The sequence below is a fragment of the Hypanus sabinus genome, chromosome 6, assembly GCF_030144855.1.
Source record: "Hypanus sabinus isolate sHypSab1 chromosome 6, sHypSab1.hap1, whole genome shotgun sequence".
Lineage (NCBI taxonomy): Eukaryota > Metazoa > Chordata > Chondrichthyes > Myliobatiformes > Dasyatidae > Hypanus > Hypanus sabinus.
Window position 1 is genome coordinate 68,703,661 of NC_082711.1, and position 25,397 is coordinate 68,729,057.

The following is a 25,397-nucleotide window of genomic DNA, read 5'->3' on the forward strand; positions in this document are numbered from 1 at the left end:
GGGAGGTAATCTTCTCACTAATTACCCTCTTTATTCCTCACATAATTTGATAAACCTCAAACTGGTCACTCTTTTCATCCCCCCAATCCAATCTCCCATTATGATGTATAATAATTGTAATTTCAACTTGAATTTTGTTTTTAGTCAATTATCAAAAGGGGAGGTTTAGCCAAATGGATTTTGGATTCTCATGTTGTGCTATCTACAGACGGTTCTTAGCCATTAATGAAGAGGGAGAGGGATTGTTGCTATATAAGGATGTGGAAAATAAGGTTGCTAACACCACAGTAAACATTGGGATACACTAAGGGAAGGACTCATAGGGAGGTGTTTGCATCTTCAGTAACCATTCCAGCCCTGTGGGAATATTTGGATGTCATTGGCAAGTGAACAGTGTTTGCAGCTGATTGCAAAATCTTCGGCCCTTGTGTGTCAGGTGACTCTGACATAGAACTTGATTGCAAGACAGGTGCTCCTGTTGGGAAAATGATATAGGAAAATAACCGTGTAGTTCTAGTAATTTAAAGGACACACAAATTTCCCATTTAAATATAGATTATTCCCTCAGATATGGAACTGCAACAATCTGCCCTTATTTGCTTGTATCTTGCAACATCAATACCGGGCAGCCAGTTACTCATTATAAATGTCATACATGGAATACCCATAGCAGAGAATGATGCAATCAGAATGCACATGGCAATTCAAATGGCAGCAGTTGTAACAAATGATCAAGTAATCAGTTCTAATACGAGGAAATCTGCAGATGCTGGAAATCCAAACAACACACACAAAATGCTGGTGGAACACAGCAGGCCAGGCAGCATCTATAAGGAGAAGCACTGTCGACGTTTCAGCTGAGACCCTTCGTCAGGACTAACAGTTCTACTCTTTTTGTCTGAAGATTAAAAATCAGGCAAATTGGGAATAAGGGGAGGTGACTGGGTTCATCATTCTCCCTTTGCTCTCTCCCTTTTATTTTCGTTTTCTCTTGCTCTCCATTTGTTCTTTCATTCTGTCTTTTCTCACTCATTCAGGTTTCTAATATACAATGAATTCCCATTAATTAGGACATATCGAGACCAATTCTTATGACCCAATTAAACAGCCGCCTCTATTTGCTGAAATTTCATGGAACTAGTTTTAAAATGGACAAACTACCTTTTAACTAAGTTACAAATTACTTATTTAAACGAAATACAGAACAAATTAGAAGGCTACCAATTCTACTACAATACTATAAAACTATTTTACTTTCAAATAATTATCGAAGGAGGAATTCATCCAGTGTATTTTGCTATGTTCTTTTGATTGACTAAATGTACAAAATCAAACACTAAGAGTACTTTTTTTTAGAAAAAATTTAAAAAAAGGTTTGTTAGAAATCACTGCTTTTTGAGTTGGCGTCCTTTGACCGAAATGGGTAGCATAACACAAGCACAACAACTGGATCTATTTAAAAACTGTTCGGTCTAAGCACAGTGTAGACTCGATAGAGTGGATGTGGAGAGAATGTTTTCTATGGTGGGAGAGCCTAAGACCAGAGGATATAGCCACAGAATAGGGGGACATCCATTTAGAATGGAGATGAGGAGGAATTTCTTTAGCCAGAGAGTGGTGAATCTGTGGAGTTCATTGCCACAGGCAGTTGTGGAGGCCAAGTGATTAGGTATATTTAAGACAGAGATTGATAGATTCTTGAATAGTCAGGGCATGAAGGAATGTGGGGTAAGGCAGGAGATTGGGGCTGAGAGGGAAATGGATTAGACATGATGAAATGTGGTGCAGACTTGATGGGCAAAATGACTTAATTGTGCTGCTATATCTTATGGTAGTGCCTAATGGTCGTGCAAGTGCACATGACTAATGCTTGTTAGAATGTTCGGCAATAGTCTCCTGTCCCAATTAAGTGCCATCATGTCCCAAATAAACATGAAATCTGGCTACTTTCATGATTTTTTTTTCTTTAACCAATGACTAAATTAATAGCAGTCCACTGTATTAATATAGGATAGGAATCCTATAATTCGCAAACAATCATTAAATGAATAAAACGTGCAGAGCACTCTTTTATGGAGCATTAGTCATACCTTAGTAAACAGCTCATTGAATATAATGGATGAATAAACTAGAAAATGATGAGGTATAACAATATGACTTGCTCTGAATGATTAAAATAGGAAACAATGAACAAGATGATTCCGTAAAAGGGACATTAAACAAAAATTGAACATTGTAGCAAATTTGGTAACTTTTTTTTTCAAATGTTTTTAAGACCATAAGATATAGGAGCAGAATTAGGCCATTTGGCCCATCAATTCTGCTGCACCATTTTGTCATGGCTGATCCCTTTTTCCTCTCAATCCAAAAAAAAATTGTTTTCAATATACATTGCTAATCATATTGGGTCACCCAAGATGTGTTTAGGGACCATTTAGCACAGAAAACCGTAAAAAGTAATGCTGCTTGGCTTCAGTATGCATCTCAAGTTTTCAAGTTGTATGTCCCTTCCACCAGCCAGCAAAAGCTATTCATTCGATTGAGGTGCATGGCTGCACATTGCGTAGCATTGTATCAGAATACAAAAGCCTCTGTGTTCAAAAGTCACCCAAAAAAACCTGTTGTCTATCGGGGTTTCATCCACTTTTCTGCAGAATTAAGTAACATACATCATTAGCTCATGCAAAGCAAGGTATCAGTTCTTAAGGTCTACATTTTGCCTTAAGATTGGCTGTTCTTATCCGTGAAATAAAATTGAGGTTATTTTTTGTTCTGGTTCTTTCAATCATCAAATTGTCTTCGTCAATAAGTTAATTTCCTTCATCCCTGACTTCTCGAATAATATTTCTATTGGACTTCTAAGCTCCATTAAAAAATTTAGCATTTCATTACAAACACGTTCTTGCCCAGAAGCTCCCTGTTTTCCAGCATCCCTTGTCTCTCCATATCCCAACGTGTTGATGTTTTATAAAGAGTTATCTCCTTGACTTTGATTTTCGCTTCATCCTCCCGGTCTTTGTCACAACTTGTGTAATCTACCCTTCCTATTTATAGGCTGTTAAATGTTTAGACATCCTTTTAGTTTTTCACAATCTAATCCCATAACATAGTCCCTGGCATAGGTTTCAGCCATACCAGGATGTTATAGACTCATATGGCACAGAAACAAGTTCTTTCACTCCAGCGCAACCATAGAAACTATTCATCCAATCTACATTGGTCTCATTTGTCTGCATTAGGCCTACATCCTTATGTATTTCCTAAGTTCCTGTTCAAATGCCTTTTAAATATAATAGTATCTGCCTCTACACCTCCAAGGCAGCTTGTTGCAGATGACCCACGCTCTGTCAAAATTATTCAGGACCTGATCTTGTATCACCCAATCCACCATTTCAAAAAGCTTCCTCAAATTATTTTCCCCATCATTGAAAATTACATCCTGACAGATGTTTGAAGACTGTTTCTGTGAAAGAGAATTTTGTCCTTTAAATGGAAAGTAATAGTGTTCAAAGGTTCATTTATTATCAAAGTATACAGCTCTGAAATTTTTCTATCTCACATTTTTGAATGTCTGAGAGAAAATGCTACACTAAAGCAGGTGCAATATGAAATTACTTAATTTTTTAAGTCCTTCTGCACAGAGTTTATGAATCATCTTTCTTGGATATTCAGTTATTTTCTGTCTGTGATTCATTGTGGTTTTCCTGTTTGCTTTTGTTTGTCTTTGACGTCACGACATGACTCAGTTCATAATCCACAAAAATCTTTGTAGATATTGGTTCATGATGAGTGTGGACTTCTTATGCCTGCCGTTTTTCCCTTCCCCACCCTATCTCATATGGAATTATATCAGAAAGTCACAAGCAATTTGTCATTACTGTGTACCAATTGCTAACATAGCAGAAAGATGCTGTACATGAGGAAATCTGCAGACACTGGAAATTCAAGCAACACACATAAAATGCTGGTGAAACCCAGCAAGCCAGGCAGCATCTATAGGAAGAAGCACTGTCGATGTTTCGGGCTGAGACCCTTCGTCAAGACTAACTGAAAGATAGTAAGAGATTTGAAAGTAGGAGGGGGAGGGGGAAATCCGAAAAGATAGGAGAAGATAGGAGAGGTTGGGGTGAAGCCAAGAGCTGGAAAGGTGATTGGCAAAAGGGATACAGAGCTGGAGAAGGGAAAGGATCATGGAATGGGGGGGCCTAGGGAGGAAGAAAAGGGGAGGGGAGCACCAGAGGGAGATGCAGAACTGGCAAAGAGAGAAAAAAAAAGGAGGGGGAAATAAATAAATCAGGGATGGGTAAGAAGGGGAGGAGGGGCATTAATGGAAGTTAGAGAAATCAATGTTCATGCCATCAGGTTGGAGGCTACCCAGGCAGAATATAAGGTGTTTGTTGTGTTATGTATCCCGTAACTGGATAACTTCGTACTGGCCCTTCGTACCTCCCGCTTTTTCATGGACGACCTCACTTCTGTGAGGTTCAACCCCTTCGCTAAATTTAACAAGTCTGATTTTGTGGCTGCCTCTAGTGCCCCCACCATCGGGTTTTCCATAAATTCCCCCACGTCCACCTTTGCTGGTTTCCTGTCTGGCTACCCGCGTAACCAGATTCAAGTTTTGGACTACAAGCCCGATTCACTGGCCTCCCAATTTGGTGTCAAATCCCGGACGAGAAACCAAATTGTTACGTGTCCCGTAACTGGATAACTTACCAGCAAAGATAGAGAGGTCTGTTGAAGTCTGTTGTCACTATTTTCAAACGGTTTTATTTATAAAGGGACACAAAAGTAGGGTTACTACATACATTCAGATAGTGCACATCGTCAACATTCAATCTAAAGCGCGGGTATAGTAATAATCATCATTAAGAAGTGAGCTCTGCTGGTGTCTCGGGGTTAATAGATTGTCCGTTGGAAATATAAAAGTCACTCTGAAAGTCTGCAGGCCTCAGACCTTTGAAAATCGCTGGGTGTTGCGTGGGGCGACCGAGAGAGAGAGATTGGGGGAGAAGAGAAAAAACTTGCCGAGTCTCGATGAATCTTCCGTGAAATCGGGGGAGCATTGGTTTCTTCTCCCCGATGTTAGTAAAAAGCGGTTTTTTGTGATTCCAGCCACAGATTCCAATCCCGGAATCTGACGCACGTGGCTTCCTTCAGAATGGCTTCCCGCTGCTGCGGGACCACTCTCTCGTGTCTTCTGGGTGCGTCTGAGGGGCTGTCCCCCTGAGACTCTCCTTTATACTTCCTCACGGGGTCGCAGGTGTTAATCAGGTTGGGATGATGCAATCTCTCTCTCAACCAGCCCACCTTGCCCGAGGGCTTTTCACGTGGTCTCCATGAGACAATAGTTGCTGGCATCTTATTCTGTATCCCTGGTGGGACGTGCAATTTTTCACGTTTCTCTCTCTCTCACTTCCTGGGTCTACTGACCCCCCCCCCCCCCCCCCCCCCCAACGGGTGCTCTTGCGATTCTCACAAAGGAGGGGGCTGGGATCATAACAGTTGTTTCTCCAACCTGAGTGTGGCTTCGTCTTGACAGTAGAGGAGGCCATGGATAGACATATCAGAATGGGAATGGGGCGTGGAATTAATTGGCGAGACCCGCCAGAGACTGGGGAGACCGTTTCGCTGAAAGCCTATGCTCTGTCCAGAAGAGAAGGCAAGTTCTCCCAGTGGCCACATGTTTTATGTTTGTCCATTATGGGTTACTGAATAGCAGGACATGAAGCATGAATAGAAATGAGAAAAGCTTTCCCCCTCCTCCTGCATTGGATTTTGATTTTAAATATATGTGAATACTGTTTAAAAAAAAGTAGATGGGCAGGTTACGATTGCAGTTGCACTCATGCTGTCATATAAACTCTATTGCAGTGTTTCCTTGTGATCTGCTGATATACTGACCATTCATGTTTCTGCTACTGATTGGAATTTTCAGTTTACATGATTTGCCAGCTTGCTGTAGCACACAAAAAAAACTATAAGCCAGTGAATGCATTAAAGGCAAGTATAAACCATTTGGCCCTTTCAGCCTGCACTCATCCCCATGTTCCTGTTATCCTTTGATAATCAGGAATTTACATCCTCCTTAAAGACTACTTCCATTTTAAGGATAGCACTCAACCATCTGAGATAAAATATTTAATCAAATCTTTGCCTAAGTAGGTTGTTCTATTTTTAAAAAGCAGTCCTAAGTCTAGATTCTCCCATGAGGAAAGAAACATCCCCTCCATGTCCACCTAATGAAGATCCTTTGAGGTCTTGTATGTTTTAATCAAGTCCTATCTTATTCAAATTTTTTAGTATTTCATACTTTACACTTTTCTCTTTTTGGGGGCTCTACTGTGAAAAAGAGGCATGTGATTCATAAATAATTCTCAGTTAAATTGGTCAAAATCCCCAGCTGTAATTCTCATTTATATATTTATATAATTTGTGCGCTTGTTTAGTTGCAATAAAAAAATTGTCCTGACGAAGGGTCTCGGCCCGAAACGTCGACAGCGCTTCTCCCTTTAGATGTTGCCTGGGTTGCTGCGTTCCACCAGCATTTTGTGTGTGTTGCTTGAATTTCCAGCATCTGCAGATTTCCTCGTGTTTGCCAGAAAAAAATTGTGAACCCTTTGCAATTATCTGTTTTTCTGCTTCAGTTACTCATAAAATGTGGTTTGATCTTCATCTGTCAGAATGATAGACAAACACAAATTGTCTCAACTAATAACGAATAAACAATTACACTACTTCTTGCCAATACAGAGTGCACCATTTAAACAATCACAGCCTAGGTTCAAAAAAGTATGCCAACCTCTGGGGTAAATGCCTTCTACAAAAGTTATTTAGTATCAGGTGTTCAAATCAATTAGGTGAGATTGGAAGTGTGGGTGGTAGAGGTGCCCTGCCCTATAAAAAAAAGACACACAATGTCAGGTTATTGACAGAGCATACTCTTCTCAAGAAAGATCTGCTTATGTACTTCATGCTTTGATCAAACAACTTTCAAAGGATCTTAGAAGAAGAAGAATTGTAGAAATGCATGAAGCTGGAAAAGACTATGAAAGCATTTCTAAAGACCTAAGTGTTCATCAGTCTACAAAGAGAAATTGCCTACAAATGGAGGAAATTCAGTAATGTTGCTACTTTCCAGAGGATTGATTGTTCCTGCAAAGATCACACTAAGAGCACAACGTGCAATGCTGAAGGAGATGAGAAAGAATTTGGGTAACACCAAAAGATCTGCAGAAATCTCAAGAGCCTGCAAATGTCTCTGTTTATGTGTTCACTATAAGAAAAACACTGAACAAGAATGGTGTTAATGGAAGGACACCACTGCTCTCCAAAAAAAATTGCTGCACATCTAAAGTTTGCAAAAGACCACTGGATGTTCCACAATGCTTCTGGGACAATGTTCTATGGACAAGTGAGATAAATGTTGGACTTTTTAGCATAAATGCACACTGCTATGTTTGGAGAGAAAAGGGTACTACATACCAACACCAAAACCTCACCCAACTGTGAAGCATGGTGGATGGAGCATCATGGTTTGGGGCTGCTTTGCTGCCGCAGGGTTTGGATAACTTGTAATCATTGATGGAACAATGTGTTTTAAATTATTTCAAGACATTTTACAGGAGAATGTTAGGATGGCAGTCCATCACTCGAAGCTTAATAGAAGTTGGATGCTGCAACAAGACAATGATCCTAGGCACAATCAAGTCAACAACAGAATGGTTAAAAAAGAAGAAAGTACGTGTTTTTGAATGGCCAAGTTAGAGTCCAGACTTTACCCCAATTGTGATGCTGTATCGTGGGCTGAAGAAGGTTGTTCAAACAAAATTGAAACAATTTTGTTTGGAGGAATGATCTAAAGTTCCTCTTTTCCTTTGTGCAAGTCTAATCAGCAGCTACAGGAGATGTTTGGTGGAGGTTATTGCTGCTGAAGGAGGTTCTACAAGGGTTCACATACTTTTTCCAGTCTGGACTGTGAATGATTGAACAATGTGTTCAATAAGGACATGAAAAGTACAATTGTTTGTGTGTTATTCCTTTAGGCAGAATGTGTTTGTGACTTAGATGAAGATCAGACCACATTTTATGACTAATTAATGCAGAAAATCAGGTAATTACAAAAGGTTCACAAACATTTTCTTGCAACTGTACTTGTGCTGAGTCCTTATTTGAAAACTCAGAGTTACAAGGGAATCTTTTTATTCTCCCTCTCCCCGCACCCCCATGTGCTTTAGCAAAGTGCCTAACGTTAACTGATTGCTGTGAACTGTGGTTGGTGGGTGAGTGCCAATGGAAAATTTCTAACAGAACCAGCTAAGAATAAGTGTTTCAATAGAATAAGGAAAAGAGAACAGTTTCCACTGGCAGGAGGGACAGTAACCACAGGAGAAAGATTTTAAGGCATTTGGCAGAAACATCAGGGAAAGATTGGATATTTCTATAAGCAGGAAGTACTGATTTGGAATGCACTTCCTTTAAAGCCATAGGTGCTTATTCAGATTGGATATATGCTTTAAATGTTACAGAAACATAGAAACTTAGAAAATAGGTGCAGGAATAGGCCATTTGGCCTTTCGAGCCTGCAGCGCCATTCAGTATGATCATGGCTGATCATCGAACTCAGAACCCTGTACCTGCTTTCTCTCCATACCCCCAATCCCTTTTACCCCAAGGGCCATATCTAACTCCCTCTTAATGAACTGGCCTCAACTGTTTCTTGTGGCAGAGAATTCCACAGATTCACCACTCTCTGTGTGAAGAAGTTTTTCCTCATCTCGGTCCTAAAAGGCTTCCCCGTCATCCTTAAACTGTGAACCCTTGTCCTGGACTTCCCCAACATCGGGAATAATCTTCTTGCATCTAGCCTGTCCAATCCCTTTAGAATTTTATATGTTTCAATAAGATCCCCCCTCAATCTTCTAAATTCCAGCGAGTATAAGCCTAGTCAATCCAGTCTTTCTTCATATGAAAGTCCTGCCATCCCAGGAATCAATCTGGTGAACCTTCTCTGTACTCCCTCTATGGCAAGAATGTCTTTCCTCAGATTAGGGGACCAAAACTGCACACAAAACTCCAGGTGTGGTCTCACCAAGGCCTTGTACAACTGCAGTAGAACCTCCCTGCTCCTGTATTCAAATCCTCTTGCTATGAATGCCAACATACCATTTGCCTTTTTCACCGCCTGCTGTACCTGCATGCCCACTTTCAATGACTGGTGTACAATGACACCCAGGTCTCATTGCACCTCCCCTTTTCCTAATCGGCCACCATTCAGATAATAATCTGTTTTCCTGTTCTTGCCACCAAAGTGGATAACCTCACATTTATCCACATTAAATTGCATCTGCCATGAATTTGCCCACTCACCTAACCTATCCAAGTCACCCTGCATCCTCTTAGCATCCTCCTCACAGCTAACACTGCCGTCCAGCTTCCTGTCATCTGCAAACTTGGAGTTGCTGCATTTAATTCCCTCATCTAAATCATTAATATATATTGTAAACAACTGGGATCCCAGCACTGAGCCTTGTGGTACCCCACTAGTCACTGCCTTTCATTCTGAAAAGGTCCCATTTATTCCCACTCTTTACTTCCTGTCTGCTAACCAATTCTCTATCCACATCAATACCATATCCCCAATACCGTGTGCTTTAAGTTTGCACACTAATCTCCTGTGTGGGACCTTGTCAAAAGCCTTTTGAAAATCCAAATATATCACATTCACTGGTTCTTCCCTATCCACTCTACTAGTTACATCCTCAAGGAATTCTATAAGATTCGTCAGACATGATTTTCCTTTCACAAATCCATGCTGACTTTGTCCGATGATTTCACCGGACATTATCATTTGCCAGTGTTGGGAGAAAAGGGCAAGGAATAGAAAATTACTGTATTGTTTTCTTTGAGTTACTGGTGGATGTAATGGGCTTTAGCACTGTAAGAGTCTGTGAAATTGTGCTTTAGACTTTGGAATGGAATACTTTTTAGCTGCAACCTTGGAGGGTGTGTCTTAAATGATAAGTGTATAGCAAAATTCTTTAGTAATGTCTCTGAGATACAAATGCTATTTTTAATATAATTTTTCCTCTTGTTTTAGGATGCAGAGAAGCGAACTCCTTTGCATGCTGCTGCTTATCTAGGAGATGCTGAAATTGTTGAACTACTTATTTTATCAGGTACTTTTGTATTTTTCCACTTATTCCATTGTTTTGTTAAGATATTTTACAGATGTTACTGCAGGAGCATGAAGAAACAATGTTTAGGATTTAAACTTTGAAAGGCTTCAGCTCTAAGGAATAATTTCACTTGTTAAGAAAGGTAGCCCGCTGATTTTACTTACCTTCATCTTTAGAGCTCAACATCTAAGAAGTAATTTGTGTATTTCATGCCAATTTAGCACATCTTTCCAAAATTCTCAAGTAGGCTGAGAAACTTTCTTTGAAAATTACTGATGGAAGATGTTAAAAACAAGAGAAAATCTGCAGATGCTGAAAATCCGAGCAACGCACACAGAATGCTGGAGGATCTCAGCAAGACAGGCAGCGTCTATGGAAGAAAGTACAGTTGACATTTCAGGCTCAAAACGTCGACTGTACTTTTTTTCCATAGATGCTGCCTGGCCTGCTGAATTCCTCCAGCATTTTGTGAGGGAAGGTGTTAGTTGAGGCTGAAGATGAGTATGTGGCATGGTTCTCAAGTTCTTTCGAGGATGAAAAATAGTTCTCAGAATACTCGAATGGAATCCTTGTTCAACAAGTTTCTGCCAAGATTACTAAGGTGACAAGATATGTGGATAGTGTGACCTGCTGCAGCCCCTGTCTGTTCACGTCAAACTCAACCTTAAAATGCAAGCAGTAAGTACTTGGGTAAACAGTAAGAAGTTAGAGCAAGCAAATCTATTCAGCTGTATAGAGAGCAAGGAATGCTACAGGCCTGATAGGTAAAACAAATGAACTCAATATTGTTAGGCATGTGGGACTGGGATATTAGGAAGGCACCTCTTTTTGCTTGTTTGATTAGGGAGAACATCATGGTAGTTACTGAGAGTGAAATCTAGAAGGATCATCCACTAAGGTTGAATTGTTCCAACCCCAACAGTCATAAGAACATAAGAAATAGGAGGAGGAGTAGGCCATCCAGCCCATCTAGCCTGCCTGCCATTTCCCCATAACCCTTAATTCCTTTACTATGTAAAAACCTATCTAACTGTTTCTGAAATATATTTAGTGAGGAAGCCTCAATTGCTTCCCTGGGCAGAGAATTCCACAGATTCACCACTCTCTGGGAAAAACAGTTTCTCCTCATCTCCATCCTAAATCTCCCCTGAATCTTGAGGCAATGTCCCCTAGTTCTAGTCTCACCTACCAATGGAAACAACTTTCCTACTATCTTATCTATCCCTTTCAAAATTTTGTGTGTTTCTATAAGATCCCCTCTCATTCTTCTGAACTCTAGAGAGTATAGTCCCAGGTGACTCAATCTCTCCTCGTAGGTTAACCCCTTCATCCCTGGACCCAACCTCCTCTGCACTGCCTCCAAAGCCAGTATATCCTTCCTCAAGAATGGAGACCAGAACTGCACACAGTACTCCAGGCGCGGCCTCACCAGTACTCTGTGTAGTTGCAGCATGACCTCCCTGCTCTTGAATTCAAACACTCTGGAAATTAAGGCCAACATTCTGTTTGCCTTCTTAATAACCTGTTGTACCTGCAAGCCAACTTTTTGCAATTCATGAGCAAGACTCCCAAGTCCCTCTTGCAGAACAGCATGTTGCAATCTTTCACCATTTAAATAATAATCTGCTCTTCTATTATTCCTTCCAAAGTGGATGATCTCGCATTTACCAACATTGTATTCCATCTGCCCGCCGTTGGCCCATTCTCTTAACCTATCTATATCTCTCTACAGACTCTCCACATCCTTTGTACAATTTGCTTTTCCACTCAGTTTAGTGTCATCCGCAAATTTTGCTATGCTACACTCAGTCCCCTCTGCCAAATCATCAATGCAAATGGTAAGCAGCTGCGGGCGGGCCCAACACCGACCCCTGTGGCACCCCACTCACCACTGACTGCCAACCAGAGAAACACCCATTTATACCAACTCACTGCCTTCTATCGGTTAACTAATCCACTATCCATGCCGGTACACTTCCTCTGACTCCATGCATCCATATCTTATTTATAAGTGTCTTGTGTGGCACTTTATCGAACACTTTCTGGAAATCCAAGTATATGACACCCACCTCTATCCACCCACCTCTATCCACTGTACACATTATGTCCTCAAAGAACTCCGGTAAGTTTGTCAAACAGGACCTGCCCTTTCTGAATCCATGCTGCGTCTGTCTAATGGAACCACTCCTTTCTAAATGTTTCGATATTTCATCCTTCGTGACAGCTTCAGGCATTTTCCCGACTACAAGCTAACTGGCCTAGAATTACCCATCTTTTGCCTACATCCTTTTTAGAAAAGTGGCGTGACATTTGCTGTCTTCCAATCCGCTGCAACCTGCCCAGAGTCTAGAGAGTTTTAATAAATGATTACCAATGTGTCTACTATAACCTCTGTCAATTCCTTCAGCACCCTGCAATGGGTTCCATCAGGACCAGGGGACTTATCTACCTTCAGGTCCTCTAGTTTGCTCATTACTATTTCTTTAGTGACAGTGATTTTATCAAGGTCCTCACCTCCCATTTCATTCATAACATCCTGCTTTGGCATATTAGACGTGTCTTCCAACGTGAAGACCGACACAAAGTAGTCGTTCAATGCCTCAGCCATTTCCTTATCACTCAATATCAATTTCCCCTTCTCGTCTTCCAAGGGACCTACGTTGACCTTAGCCACCCTCTTCCGCTTTATATATTTATAAAACTTTTGCTATCTGTTTTTATATTTTGTGCTAATTTACTTTTGTACTCTATCTCCTCTTTCCTTATTTCTTGTTTAGTTGTTCTCTGTTGCTTTTTAAAGTTTTCCCAATCCTCCAGTCTCCCACTACTCTTTGTGACTTTGTACACAGGAGCTTTTAATTTGATGCTATTTTTTATTTCCTTAGTTATCCAAGGCTGGCTCTCCCCTCACTTACTGTCCTTACTTTTGTGAGCACTGTGGAAAAATCTTTTTGAAAGTATTCCACTGTTCCTCAACTGTCCTACCAAATAGCCTGTGATCCCAATCCACATTAGCCAACTCCTCCCTCATCCTGTTGTAGTCTCCCTTGTTCAAACATAATTCACTAGTTTTAGATCTAACTATTTCATCCTGCATCTGAATGCAAAATTCAATCACTGACTACAAGATTGTTAATCATACCTGTCTCATCACACAGGACTAGATCTAAGGTAGCATTTTCCCTTGTAGGTTCACGAACATGCTGCTCAAGAAAGTCACCACGGATGCATTTTATGATGTCCTCCTCAAGACTTCCTTGACCAACCTGATTCACCCAATCTATGTGGAAGTTAAATCCCCCATGACAACTGCCTTTCTGCTCTTACAAGTCTCAGTAATTTCTTGGTTAATCGCCTCTGCCACTGCAATATTTTTATTAGGTGACCTATAGACAACTCCCACCAGTGATTTTTTTCATTACTATTCTCAGTCTCTACCCAGATGGACGCAACATTGTGCTCTGTAGATCTTATATAATCTCTCACAATCACTGTGATCTTATCTCTAATCAAGAGTGCCACCCCACCTCTATTGCCTTCCTGTCTATCTTTCCTGATATTACCTGATACCCTTGGATATTTAATTCCCAGTTATCTTCAACTTGCAACAAGGTTTCTGTAATGGGCACTAAATCATATGCCTTGGTACTGACCATCTGCCACAAGTTCACTAACCTTGTTTCTAACACTATGGGCATTTTGATGTAGTGTCGTTATGCTCATTGTCCTTTTAGAATCTAGTGACCTATGCAATTTTTGCTTTTTACTTTTATGCACTCTACTCTTACTCTTTTCTTCACTAACTCTAGCTTTGGTCTCTGCATCACTTCCCTCTTTTCTGTGTGGGTTCCAATCCCCCTGCCATATTAGTTTAAAGCCTCCCCAACAGCACTAGCAAACAATCTCCCTAGGATATTGATCCCGGCCCTGCCCAGATGTAGACCGTCCAGATGGTACTGGTCCCACCTCCCCCAGAGGCAGTTCCAATGCCCCAAGAAACTGAAATCCTCCTGCACCACCGCTCAAGCCACATATTTGTTCTAGCTATCCTGCTATTCCAGCTCCGGCTGGCATGTGGCACTGGTAATAATCCTGAGATTATTACCTTTGAGGTCCTACTCTATAATTTATCTCCTAGCTCCCTAAATTCATCTTGTAGGACCTCATCCAGCTTTCCTCCTCTATCGTTAGTACCTGCACGCACCACGGTGGCTGGCTACTCACCCTCCCCTTTCAGAATGCCGTGCAACCTCTCTGAGACATCTCTGACCCTTGCACCCAGGAGGCAACACACCATACGGGAGTCCCGTTTGTGGCCACAGTAGCTCCTTTCTATTCCCCTTACCATGGAATCCCCTACCACAAAAGCTCTGCCACTCCTTTTCTTGCCCTCAAATTTAGCAGAGCCACTCACGGTTACATGATCCTGGCTACTGCTGCCTTCACCTGATGAGCCATCTCCCCCAACAGACTCCAAAGCTGTATATCTGTTTTGGAAGGAGATGACCACAGAAGACTCCTGTACTATGTTCCTGCTACTACTCTTCTTGTTGGTCACCCATTCCCTATCTTTCCTTCGATCCTGTAACTGCGGTGTGACCAACTCCAAAGTAAGTCCATGTCAGCAGGAATTAGAGGAGCAAATATGAAAAGAGATTGCAAATAGTTATTGGAGCAATAGGGCTGTAGTTGGTCATTTGAACTTGCCCGGTATTAACTGGGACAAACATAGTGTTAATGGATTGACCAGGGCAGAATATTTTAAGGAAGTCTGGGAAAGATTATTCAAGAAGCATGTAATTGTTGTACTAGAAAGGGTGGGGGGGTGCAACATTCAACCTCCTTTTGGTGGAGCACTTTGCACTATAATTCTAATAGTTTTAAAAAGTTATTTGGGAAAAAAGATAGGATTGTAAAGTTAAAATTGTAAATTGGCTCAAGGCTAATTTCAGTGGCATTAGACAGGAGCTTGCAAATATTGATTGTGAAAGGCTTTTTAGCATAAAGGGATATCTGGCAAGCAGGAGGCTTGTAAAGTCCATGAGTATTCAGGGCTAGCATGTTCCATTTAGAGTAAAGGGTCAAGTTGACAGGAATAGGGACCTTTGGTTGATTACCCTTGGAAGCTAGGAAATTGAGGAGGGAAAATAGTGATGTCATGAAGCATATGGACATTACAAGAGAGGAGGTGCTGGAGCTCTTAAAGTACTTAAAGGTGATAAATCCCCAGGGTCTGATCATATGTATTCAAGACGTTGTGGGGCCTTGACAGTGATATTTATATCATTGTTAGGCATGACTAAGGTCCCAGCAAATCAGAGGGTGGTTAATGCCTTTATTCAAAGGGCTGTAAGGGCATCCCAGCAAATTACAGGTCAGTAAGCCTAACATTAGTGGTGAAAGACAAAGATTATGAGTAGTAAAAATGACTTTGTGCATGAGAAATTATGTCTAACATATTTGAGCACTTTTTTTTTAAGAGACGACTTAGAAAATCGACATGGGTGGAGTGGTAGATGTTGTCTACTTCTATGCCTTTTGGTAAGATTTTTCATGGTAGGCTGATCCAGAAGGATAGATCTGATGGGATCCAGGATGAACTAGCAAATTAGATACAAAAATGACTTCATGGTCAGAATCAGTGATAGTGAGGAATGCTTTCCATATCAGAGTCCTGTGACCAACAGTGTGCCGCAGAATCTGTGCTGGACTTGCTTTTCAATGGCTCAATAGTTCCATTTAATATCAGAGAATGTATACAGTATACAACCTGAAATTCTTACTCTTCACAGACATCCATGACACAAAAGGAAAAGCCAAAGAATGAATAACAGAAAAGCATTAGTACCCCAAGTCCCCATGGAACAGAGAATTTTAGGCAAACTTTGAAAGTGGCTTCACAGGTAGATAGTGCAAAGAGGTGCTTGGCATGCCTGCTGTCATTCATCAGGGCATTGAGTACAGGAGTTGGCACATCATGTTGTAACTGTACAAGATGTTGGTGAGTCCACACTTGGAGTACTGTGGGTAATTCTGTTAGAATTATACATTTTCCAACCTTGTCTCCTGTAAAAATGCTACTCCCTTTTCTCAGTTCCTTCATCTTTGCTGTACCTGTGCAGGATGTGGCGTTCCTTTCCAGGACATCAGAGATGTCCTTCTTCAAAGAATGGGATTTCCTTTTCTTCACCATTGGTGTTGCATCTCCTCCATTTCAGAAATATCCATGGTCACCCCATCTTCCTGCGCCTTAAACAGTGATAGAGTTCCTCTTGTCCTTTCCTGCATCCCATGAGCTTCAGCATCCAACACATTATCCTCCACAACTTCCACCATCTTCGAAGGGATCCTACCACCAAACATATCTTTACCATCCCCTTGCCCTCTAGGCTTCCTGTAGGGATAGCTCCCTCCATGATTCCCTTGTTCATTTGTCCATCCTCACTAATCTTCCTCACGACACTTATCCCTGCAAGCGGCCAAAGTGCTACACCTGTCCATTGACTACTCCCTTACCTCCATTCAGGGCCCTAAACAATTGCCCTGCGAATCTGCTATGTTGATCTATTGTGTCCACTGCTCCCAATGCAGCCTCCTCTACATTGGTGATCCCCATTGTAAATTGAAGTCCACTTCTTCAAGCACCTCTGCTCCATCCGCTAAAAGTGGGACTTCCTAATGGCCAAACATTTTAATTCAAATTCCCATTCCTGTTGTGACATGTCGGTCCATGGCCTCCTCTTGTGCCACTCAGAGTGGAGGAGCGACATCTTACATTCCATCTGGGTAGTCTCCAACCTGATAGCATAAATATCTGTTTCTTCTTCTAGTAAAAAAAATCCCTCCCCCTCCCCTCTTCTATTCCCCTTTCTGGTTGCTTACCTCTTCTCATCTGTATATCAATTCCCGCAGGGTCCTTTTCTCCTTTCCTTTCTCCTATAGCCCACTCCCCTTTCCTTTCAGATTCCTTTCTCTTCAGCCCTTTACCTTTCCTAACCACCTGGCTTCAACTATCACCTTCCAGCTACCCTCCTTCCCTGCTCCCACCTTTTTATTCTGGTACCATGGTCCTGAAAAAGATCTCGTTTTTACTGTGTACTGTACCAGCAGTTATGGTTGAAGTGACAATAAAAAGTGACTTGACTTGACTTGGCCTTCCCCCTTTTTTGGTCCTGAAGAAAGGTCTTGGCACGAAACATCAACTGTCTTTTTTTCAATGGCTGCTGCATGACCTGCTAAATCCCTCCAGCATTTTGTGTGTGTTGCTTTACATGAAGGATGTCTTTAGCTGAGAAGGATGCAGAAACTGTTTTCAAGTATGTGAGGATTTGAGTTATAAGGGGAAATTGGATAGGCTTTGGCTTTCTTCCTTAGAGTGTTGGACGCTGAGAGGCAATTTTGTAGCGGTATATAAAATCATGATGGGCATAGATAAGTTTAATGATGACAGTCTTTTTCCATGAGTAGTAAAGTCTAAAACTTGAGGTGAGAAGGAAAGATTTAAAGATGACTAGTGGCAATTTCTTCACATTCAGAGTGGTAGGTATGTGGAATGCGCTGCCAGAAGAAGTGGTAGAGATGGGTACAATTTACACTGGGCAAGTACACATGGATGGGAAATGTTTGGAAGGATATAGACCAAATGCAAGCCAGTGGACTGACTCAGGCAGGCTGTTGGGTCACATTGGTGAGCTCGGCCTGTTACTCTGCTTATGGTTCTATGATGGTGTACTCTTTATTGTATTCTTTTTAATCTAGCTGTCTGTTTAAAAAGGGGATGAGTTTTGTAACTTTGGATAACACAAGCAGCAACTGCTCTGGTACCCTGCTCAGCCCTGAATCATGAGCCATATGTATTTTTTTTAAGGAGTAGTGAACAAAAAAAATCATCTTGTATTTCAGGCTGCCAGCAAGCAAAATGCATCCAGGTAGTTTGTAAAATGCTGCCACATTGTTCGCTTTTCTTTAGCCAAAGAGTACATTTTGCTATTGGTGCTTAGCCAAGTAGATCATGGTGCTTTCAGAGCTGATTCAGTGAGTACTTTAGTACTCAAGGATACATCCTCAGTACTTGTAGCCTCATCCTCTTTTCCTATTAGCTGTGTAGTTGCTCACTGATTTTCACAAATGTATGTATGTGGCAGGACTGTCTGATTTTAATTTAATCATTTTCTGTGGAATTTTTCATCTCTTAATTTTTGCATGATAATTTTGGTATTTAGCATGCATGTACTTCCATGTTATGAATTTGCCAGTTTGACACATTTTTGGTATTCTGGGCACTCCTCCCATCATGCACTTTTTTGACTCAATGTTGGCTTGGTATTACTGGTAAGGTGAGAATTTTGTTTGGCCTCTAGATTACAGATTTTGATGGAATACATTTCTGCTGTATTAGCCTTTTCCACATCATGGATTTGAATTACCAGGCCTGTTCAGGATCTCTTTTGGTGTCCCTGTGAGGATGGGTTTTGACTTTACAGAGACCACGCAATCGTTGTCACTTCTACCTGTAGATACAAATAGATACAAATGCTGAGTGTAGATTGGTAGTGGTTGGTTCACTTACCATCTACCATAGACTCAGAGTCTATCCCCTTCAGGTTGATCTTTTGTGTGTCTCCCAGTTTAAACCTAACTTCCAGAAGTTATTGAGGAAAAGCAATATTTTCTAGCATGTGATGTGCTTTTGATGTGCTGAAATCTAGTGATAGCTTTCCTTCTCTGAAAGGCAGTAGTAACCCACAGAATCTGGTACTTTCAAAAACTTGTTTTCTTTTAAATTTCAGATGATAGTAATAATTTTTAAATTCCTGGGTGGCATTGTGGGATTTGAACACAATCCCTAGATTATTATTCTTATTCCATTTACTGCATTGTTGTAACTTCATCATGGATCAATGACATGCCTCAAATATAACAAGCCTTGCAGTTATTTGGAATTGCTGGGAAGTTCTGTGCAGGCCATTGTTAGTTATTACTTGCATACTTTTGTGTTTTAGGAGCTAGAGTGAATGCCAAAGACAACAAGTGGTTGACTCCCTTACATCGTGCTGTTGCCTCGTGCAGTGAGGTAAGTGCACATGGCATGATGTGTCTTGTGACAATTAAAGATAGTCTTGAAGCATATGTACTTTTGGAACAATTGATACTAGCATATAGCAACCCAAATTTACTCAGTATAAATATACTTAAGTTGTAAGTTGTAAGAGCACAAGAAAATAGGAGCACGAATAGGCCACTTGCCCCCCTCACTACTGCCCCACCATTCAGGAGGATTGTGGCTGATCTATACTGGCCTTTGTCCTTTTCTGTGCCAGTTCCCTATAACCTTTAATTCTTCAATCTTTTAAATATTTATTTATCTCCATGCTTGGGTGGAGAATTCCAGAGATTCAGTCCCATCTGAGAGAATCTTTTATGTCCCTCAGTTTTAAGTGACCAGCCCATGTTCCCTTATTCATGACTCTCTCATTAATGGAAACTCTCAACATCTGCCCTGTTAAGCTCCCTTAGGATCTTATATGTTTGAATAAGGTCACCTGTCATTCTTCTAAACTCCAAGGAATACTAATCCAAACCGTCTTGCCTCTCTTGATAGGACAGTCCTCTCTTCCTGGGAATTAGGCTGGTGAACCTCCTTTGGATTGTCACCATGCTACTATATCCTTTGTTAGATAAGGGGACTAAAACCTGGTGCAGAACTCCAGCTGTGACCTCACCAATGCTTGTACAATGTAATAAAACCCTCTTATTCTTAAACTGTTTATAATAAACACCAACATGCTATTTATTTCCTTAACTACATCTCAAAATTTTCTTTTAATTCATACTGTTAGAGCACTTTAAAATTCACTTATTTGCTGTCTCTCTGCCTTTTGATTCCTCTTAATGTACATTAAAATCCATTTGCCAGTGTTATCCCCCAATATCTCAATTTACCTGTTGCAGAATCAGTGTCCTCACCATAGCATGCTCTTTGACCTATTTTTGTATTGCCAACAAACCTGGAAACCTCACAGTTCACTCCTTCTTCCAAGTTATCAATGTGAATAATAAACATTTGAAAAGGACACATTGTTCCAGTTCATTTTCTATGCAGCAGCCAGTTTTTGGTCTATTTTAGCACACTTACTCCAATATTTTAGACTCTTAATTTATACAGCAGCCTCTGTATGTCTTCCTGTCAAATGCCTTTTGGAAATCTGGATATCTAAACAATACCGTATCATCAGTTTCCCCTCTATCAACCCTCTCTTCATGTCCTGAAAGAAGTCAACTGAACTTGTCAAGCATGATTTATTTTCATTAAACCATGTTGACTCGACTTGGTTATATTCAGCTTTCCTAAATTATTAATTATTTACACTTTGGTTATTGACTCTAATATCTTGCTAACAATACATATTAAGTAAACTAGCTGGCCTATAGCTTCCTGCCTTCTGTCTTTTTCCCTTTTTGAAGGAATGAGTTGAGTTTTTTTTCCAGTCTTCTGGTACACTTACTGAAATTAGCAAATTACAAAAAATTTCAGTCAATGGGTCCACTGTCTCTGCAGCCATTTCCTTTAAATGGGTACAAGCCAGTGAATCCTGATGATTTGTCTGCATTTAGCCCAGTAGCTCTTTTCATCGGGATTTTTACAAGTTCCTATCTGCTATTTGAAATTAGCTTGCCTGTTATCTTGGGGATACTTACAGTCCCCATGATGAAGATGACGTAAGCAATTGATTGAACATGTCTGACATATCTTTTTTCTTATTAATAATTCATCAGCAGAAAGTAAACCATGACTGTTTGTTTTGATATCACATGCAAGCTTTCTCTCAAAATTACTTTTCTCTCTCCTTATGAGTTTTTTAGTATTTTGCTCCTCAATCCTACAACGGTCCCAGTCCTCTGGCCTATCATTAGCCATTGCCACTTTGCGCATTCATTCATTGTATTTTTTTTGCTGTTTTCTACTTTGAGTAATATTTAATTGAAGGTTAACTCAGTGGTTTTGAATTGTTCTTCGCAGAGTTGTAAACGTAAATATTTCTTGAAAAAGATTGCTCCCTCATTAATAGGGCACAGTTTTATGTTATGCAAATCAGAGTTTGTTATCTAGTCTGGCCAGCTCTTAGGTACAAGTTTTCTTCCAATGAATGCACTGTTAACGAGAAGCTATTAAGAGTTATTGCAGCTGAATGGTAGCTGTGTCTTGATTTTACTTTTTGCTTTCGTTTGTATGGATTCTCTTTTTTTAAAACATCTAACCTGTTTTTCACATCAGACATCCTTAAAACTTATTTATTTTGAACTTGTAGTCCAGTCTAAAATAAATAATAATTAATTTCCCCAACTGACAGCATTGAAGATATAATAGTATGTATTTGGAATGGTTACTTGCATTTGTTATCTTTCCTGGAACTGCTTAATTAATACAGGCCAGTTGGCAAACTCTCTTAAAGGTCAGATGATGTTTGCAAAATGGGTTAAGGCTGATTATTTATACAGTCCAATTTGTTGGATGCTAATTACTGAGACAATTAACCATTGTTTGACAAGAATTTGATGATTTTATGTAATTTGAAATATAAAATGTCTAAATGTTATGCTTTTAGTAGTAAATCCATTAAGTAGAAGCTGTTGATATTACAAAATGTACTTTAAAATGAAAGCAAATTGCCATTGTCCAATCCTTATGCACAAGGAGGTCGACAAGATAAACGTGTATTTTGTAGTTTGTATTCAAAATCTTGTAGACCAAAATGCAGAAATACAAAAGCGGTTTTCTGTCATTTGTATATTTGTTTCAGAATTAATTAAGTTCTCTGCATTAAGTGAAAGGATTGTTTTTCTCAAACTGACTGTTGGAGTAACTGTGGTACCTGGGTTGCACTATTCAAAGTAAATTTATTATCAAGCTACACCCATCTGTTACCATATACAACCCTGTTTTATTTTCTTGTGGGCATACTCAATAATTCCAATAACCATGATAGAATCAATGAAAGACTGCACCAACCAGGCATTAAACCAGTGTGCAAAAGGTAATAAACTGTAAATACAAAGTGAAAGAAGTAAAAATAATTAAATAAATAAACAATAAATATCGAGAACATGAAATGAAGAGTCCTTGAAAGTAAATCCATTGGTTGTGGGAACATTTCAGTGATGGGCCAAGTGAAATTATCCCCTTTGGTTTAAGAGCCTGATGGTTGAAGAGTAATAACTCTTCAGAGGTTTCAAAGGTACATTTAGTGTCAGAGAAATGTATACAATATACATGCTGAAATGCTTTTCTCCCTGAACCTACTGGTGTTAATCCTGAGTCTCCTGTACCCCACCTTCCTGATGGCAGTAGAGCATTGTCTGGGTGATGGGGGTCCTTGATAATAGATGCTGCTTGCCTGTGATGACATTCCATGTAGATGTGCTCAATGGTTAGGGACGGGCTTTTCCCATGATGGCCAGAGCGGAATGTACTACTTTTTGTAGGATTTTCCATTCAAAGGCATTGGTATTCCCAAACCATACTGGGAGGCAGCCAGACAATACAGGTTTCCCCTGCTATCCGAAGATGGAGCGTTCCATTGAAACAGTTTGTAAGCTGAAATGTCGTAAAGTGAAGAAGCAATTACCATTAATTTATATGGGAAAAATATTTGAGCATTCCCAGACCCAAAAAATAACCTACCAAATCATAGCAAATAACACATAAAACCTAAAATAACACAAACATATAGTAAAAGCAGGAATGATATGATAAATATACAGCCTATATAAAATAGAAATATTGTATATACGGTGTAGTCTCACTTATCAAAATCGGGAAAACAGCGAGCCAAAATCGATGTGGAGAAAAAAAATCGGTACGTACATGCATGCGCACACAACTGCCTGCATAAGGCTTCACGGTCATCATAGTCTTTCTCGAGGTAAACACACGTATAAAGTGGGCGTCTTTTTTCGTAAAAGCGAAAATCCTCTTTGGTTAGCAAAAAACAGGTATTAATGTAGGCCTTTTGTAACAGCGAGCTGTCGTAAAGCGAACGTTTGAAAAACGGGGGCCACCTGTATACTCTCCACCATATATCAGTTGAAGTTTGTCAAAGGTTTAGATGTCATGCCAAATCCTAAGGAAGTATAGGCACTGCCATGTTTTCTTCAAAGTTGCACTTAACGTGCTGAGCCCGGGACAGGTCTTCTGCGATGATAGCAATGGTAGAAACAGTCTCCACCTCTGGTCCCCTGATAAGGACTGGTTCATGAACCTCTGGTTTCCTCCTCCTGAAGTCAATAACTAGTTCCTTGATCTTGCTGACATTGAGTTAGAGGTTGTTGTTGTGGCACCACTCAACCAGATTTTCAGTCTCCCTCCTATATGCTAATTGGTCACCACCTTTGATTCAGCCTATAACAGTGGTGTCGTCAGCAAACTTGAATATAGCATTTGAGCTGTACTTCCAAACAGTCATAATGTCAAGCAAGTAAAGCAGCAGGCTGAGCACAAGCACGAGAAAATCTCAGGTGCTGGAAATCCAAAACAGCACAAACAAAATGCTGGAGGAACTCAGCAGGTCAGGCAGCATCTATGGAATAGAGTTGAGGTTTCGAGCTGAGAACCTTCTTCAGGACAGAGAGGGAAGGGAGGGAGATGCCCAAATGAAAAGTGGGGGGAAGAAAGAAAGAGGCTCGATGGGAGGTGATGGGTGAAGCCAGGTGGGTGAGAAAGATCAAGGGCTAGAGAAGAAAGGATCTGATGAGAGGGGAGGAGACCCTGGGGGGAATGATAGGCAGGTGAGAAGTACTAAAGGGTGAGAATGGGGAATAGAGGAAGTGGGGACGGGGTGGAGAATTTTGTTGACAGGTAGGAGATATCGATATTCATACCAACAGATTGGATGATACCCAGATGGTATATCAGGTGTTACTCCTCCACCCTGAAGGTGGCCTCATCTTTGCATGAGGAGGCCATGGATCAACATGTTGGATTGGAAATAAGAATTAAAATGTTTGGCCATGTGGAAGTCCCGCTTGTAGCAGAAGTGGTTGACGAAATGGTCTGCCAATTTAGAAGGCTAACCACACAGCCTTGTGATGCACCTGTGATGTTGGAGATTGAGGAGGAGATGTCAATCCATCTGACTGGGGTCTGCAAGTGCAAGTGGCTGGCTTAGTTTTTCCTTGATCTTTTGAAATAGGAATTTATTTGAAGTGAATTTCTGTTGGAAAAGAATGCTCATGATCTCCATTTCCCGGACAGACTTTGTTTTCTAACTTTTAATAATATGAATTCATACTTTTATTTCTTATTTTCTTTTGAGTGGTGGCTTTTCTTATTGTGTATTACATACTTATACACAGTGCCTATAAGAATTATTACCCCCCCCCCCCAAGAAAGGTTTCATGTTTTTTTGTTTTACAACATTGAATCAGTGGATTTAATTGGATTTTTTGACATTGATCAACAGAAAAGACTTTCATGTCAACATGAAAATACATTTCTACAAATTAGTCTAAATATATTGCAATTATTAAAGTTGGTATTTAGTAGATGCACCTTTGACAGCAGTTGCAGCCTTGAGCCTGTATGGATAATTGTCTATCAGCTTTACATGTCTGGATACTGGAATTTTTCCCCATTTTGCTTTACAAAACTGCTCAAACTCTGTCAGATTACATGGAGATCATTAGTGAACAGCCCTTTTCAAGTCCAACCACAAATTCTCAATTGGATTGAGGTCTGGACTCTGACTTGGCCTCTCCAGGACATTAACTTAATTTTTAAGCCACTCCTGTGTAGCTTTCGCTTTATGCTTGTGACCATTGTCTGGTTGGGAAACAAATCTTTCCCTAGTCGCAGTTCTCTTGCAGACTTTCCTCCAGGATTTCCCTGTATTTTGTTGCATTCATTTTAACCTTTTCCTTCACTAGCCTTCCAGGGCCTGTTGCAGTGAAGCATACCCACAGCATGATGCAGCCAGCACCATATTTCACAGTAGGGATGGTGTGTTTTTGTTGATGTGCAGTGTTTGGCTTATATCAAACATAGCGTTTAGTCTGTTGGCCAAAAAGCTCAATTTTGGTTTCATCAGACCATAGAACCTTCTTCCAGCTGACTTCAGAGTCTCCCACATGTCTTCTGGCAAACTCTGTATGAGACTTCATGTGCACTTTTCTCAACAATGGCTTTCTCTTTGCCACTCTCCCATAAAGCTGCAAGTCGTGAAG

The 25,397-nt window shown here is 40.4% G+C and overlaps 1 protein-coding gene across 3 annotated transcripts in view; it reads left to right on the forward strand.

Annotated features, from left to right (window-relative positions):
• Positions 1 to 25,397, forward strand: part of ankrd28b (ankyrin repeat domain 28b) — a 215,379-nt gene that overhangs the window by 92,186 nt on the left and 97,796 nt on the right. For all 3 annotated transcript variants that reach the window (XM_059972360.1, XM_059972358.1, XM_059972359.1), the window contains 2 exons: positions 10,100 to 10,178; positions 19,181 to 19,251. In XM_059972360.1, coding sequence (XP_059828343.1) covers positions 10,100 to 10,178; positions 19,181 to 19,251 — 150 coding nt within the window. The remainder of the gene's footprint in view (positions 1 to 10,099; positions 10,179 to 19,180; positions 19,252 to 25,397) is intronic.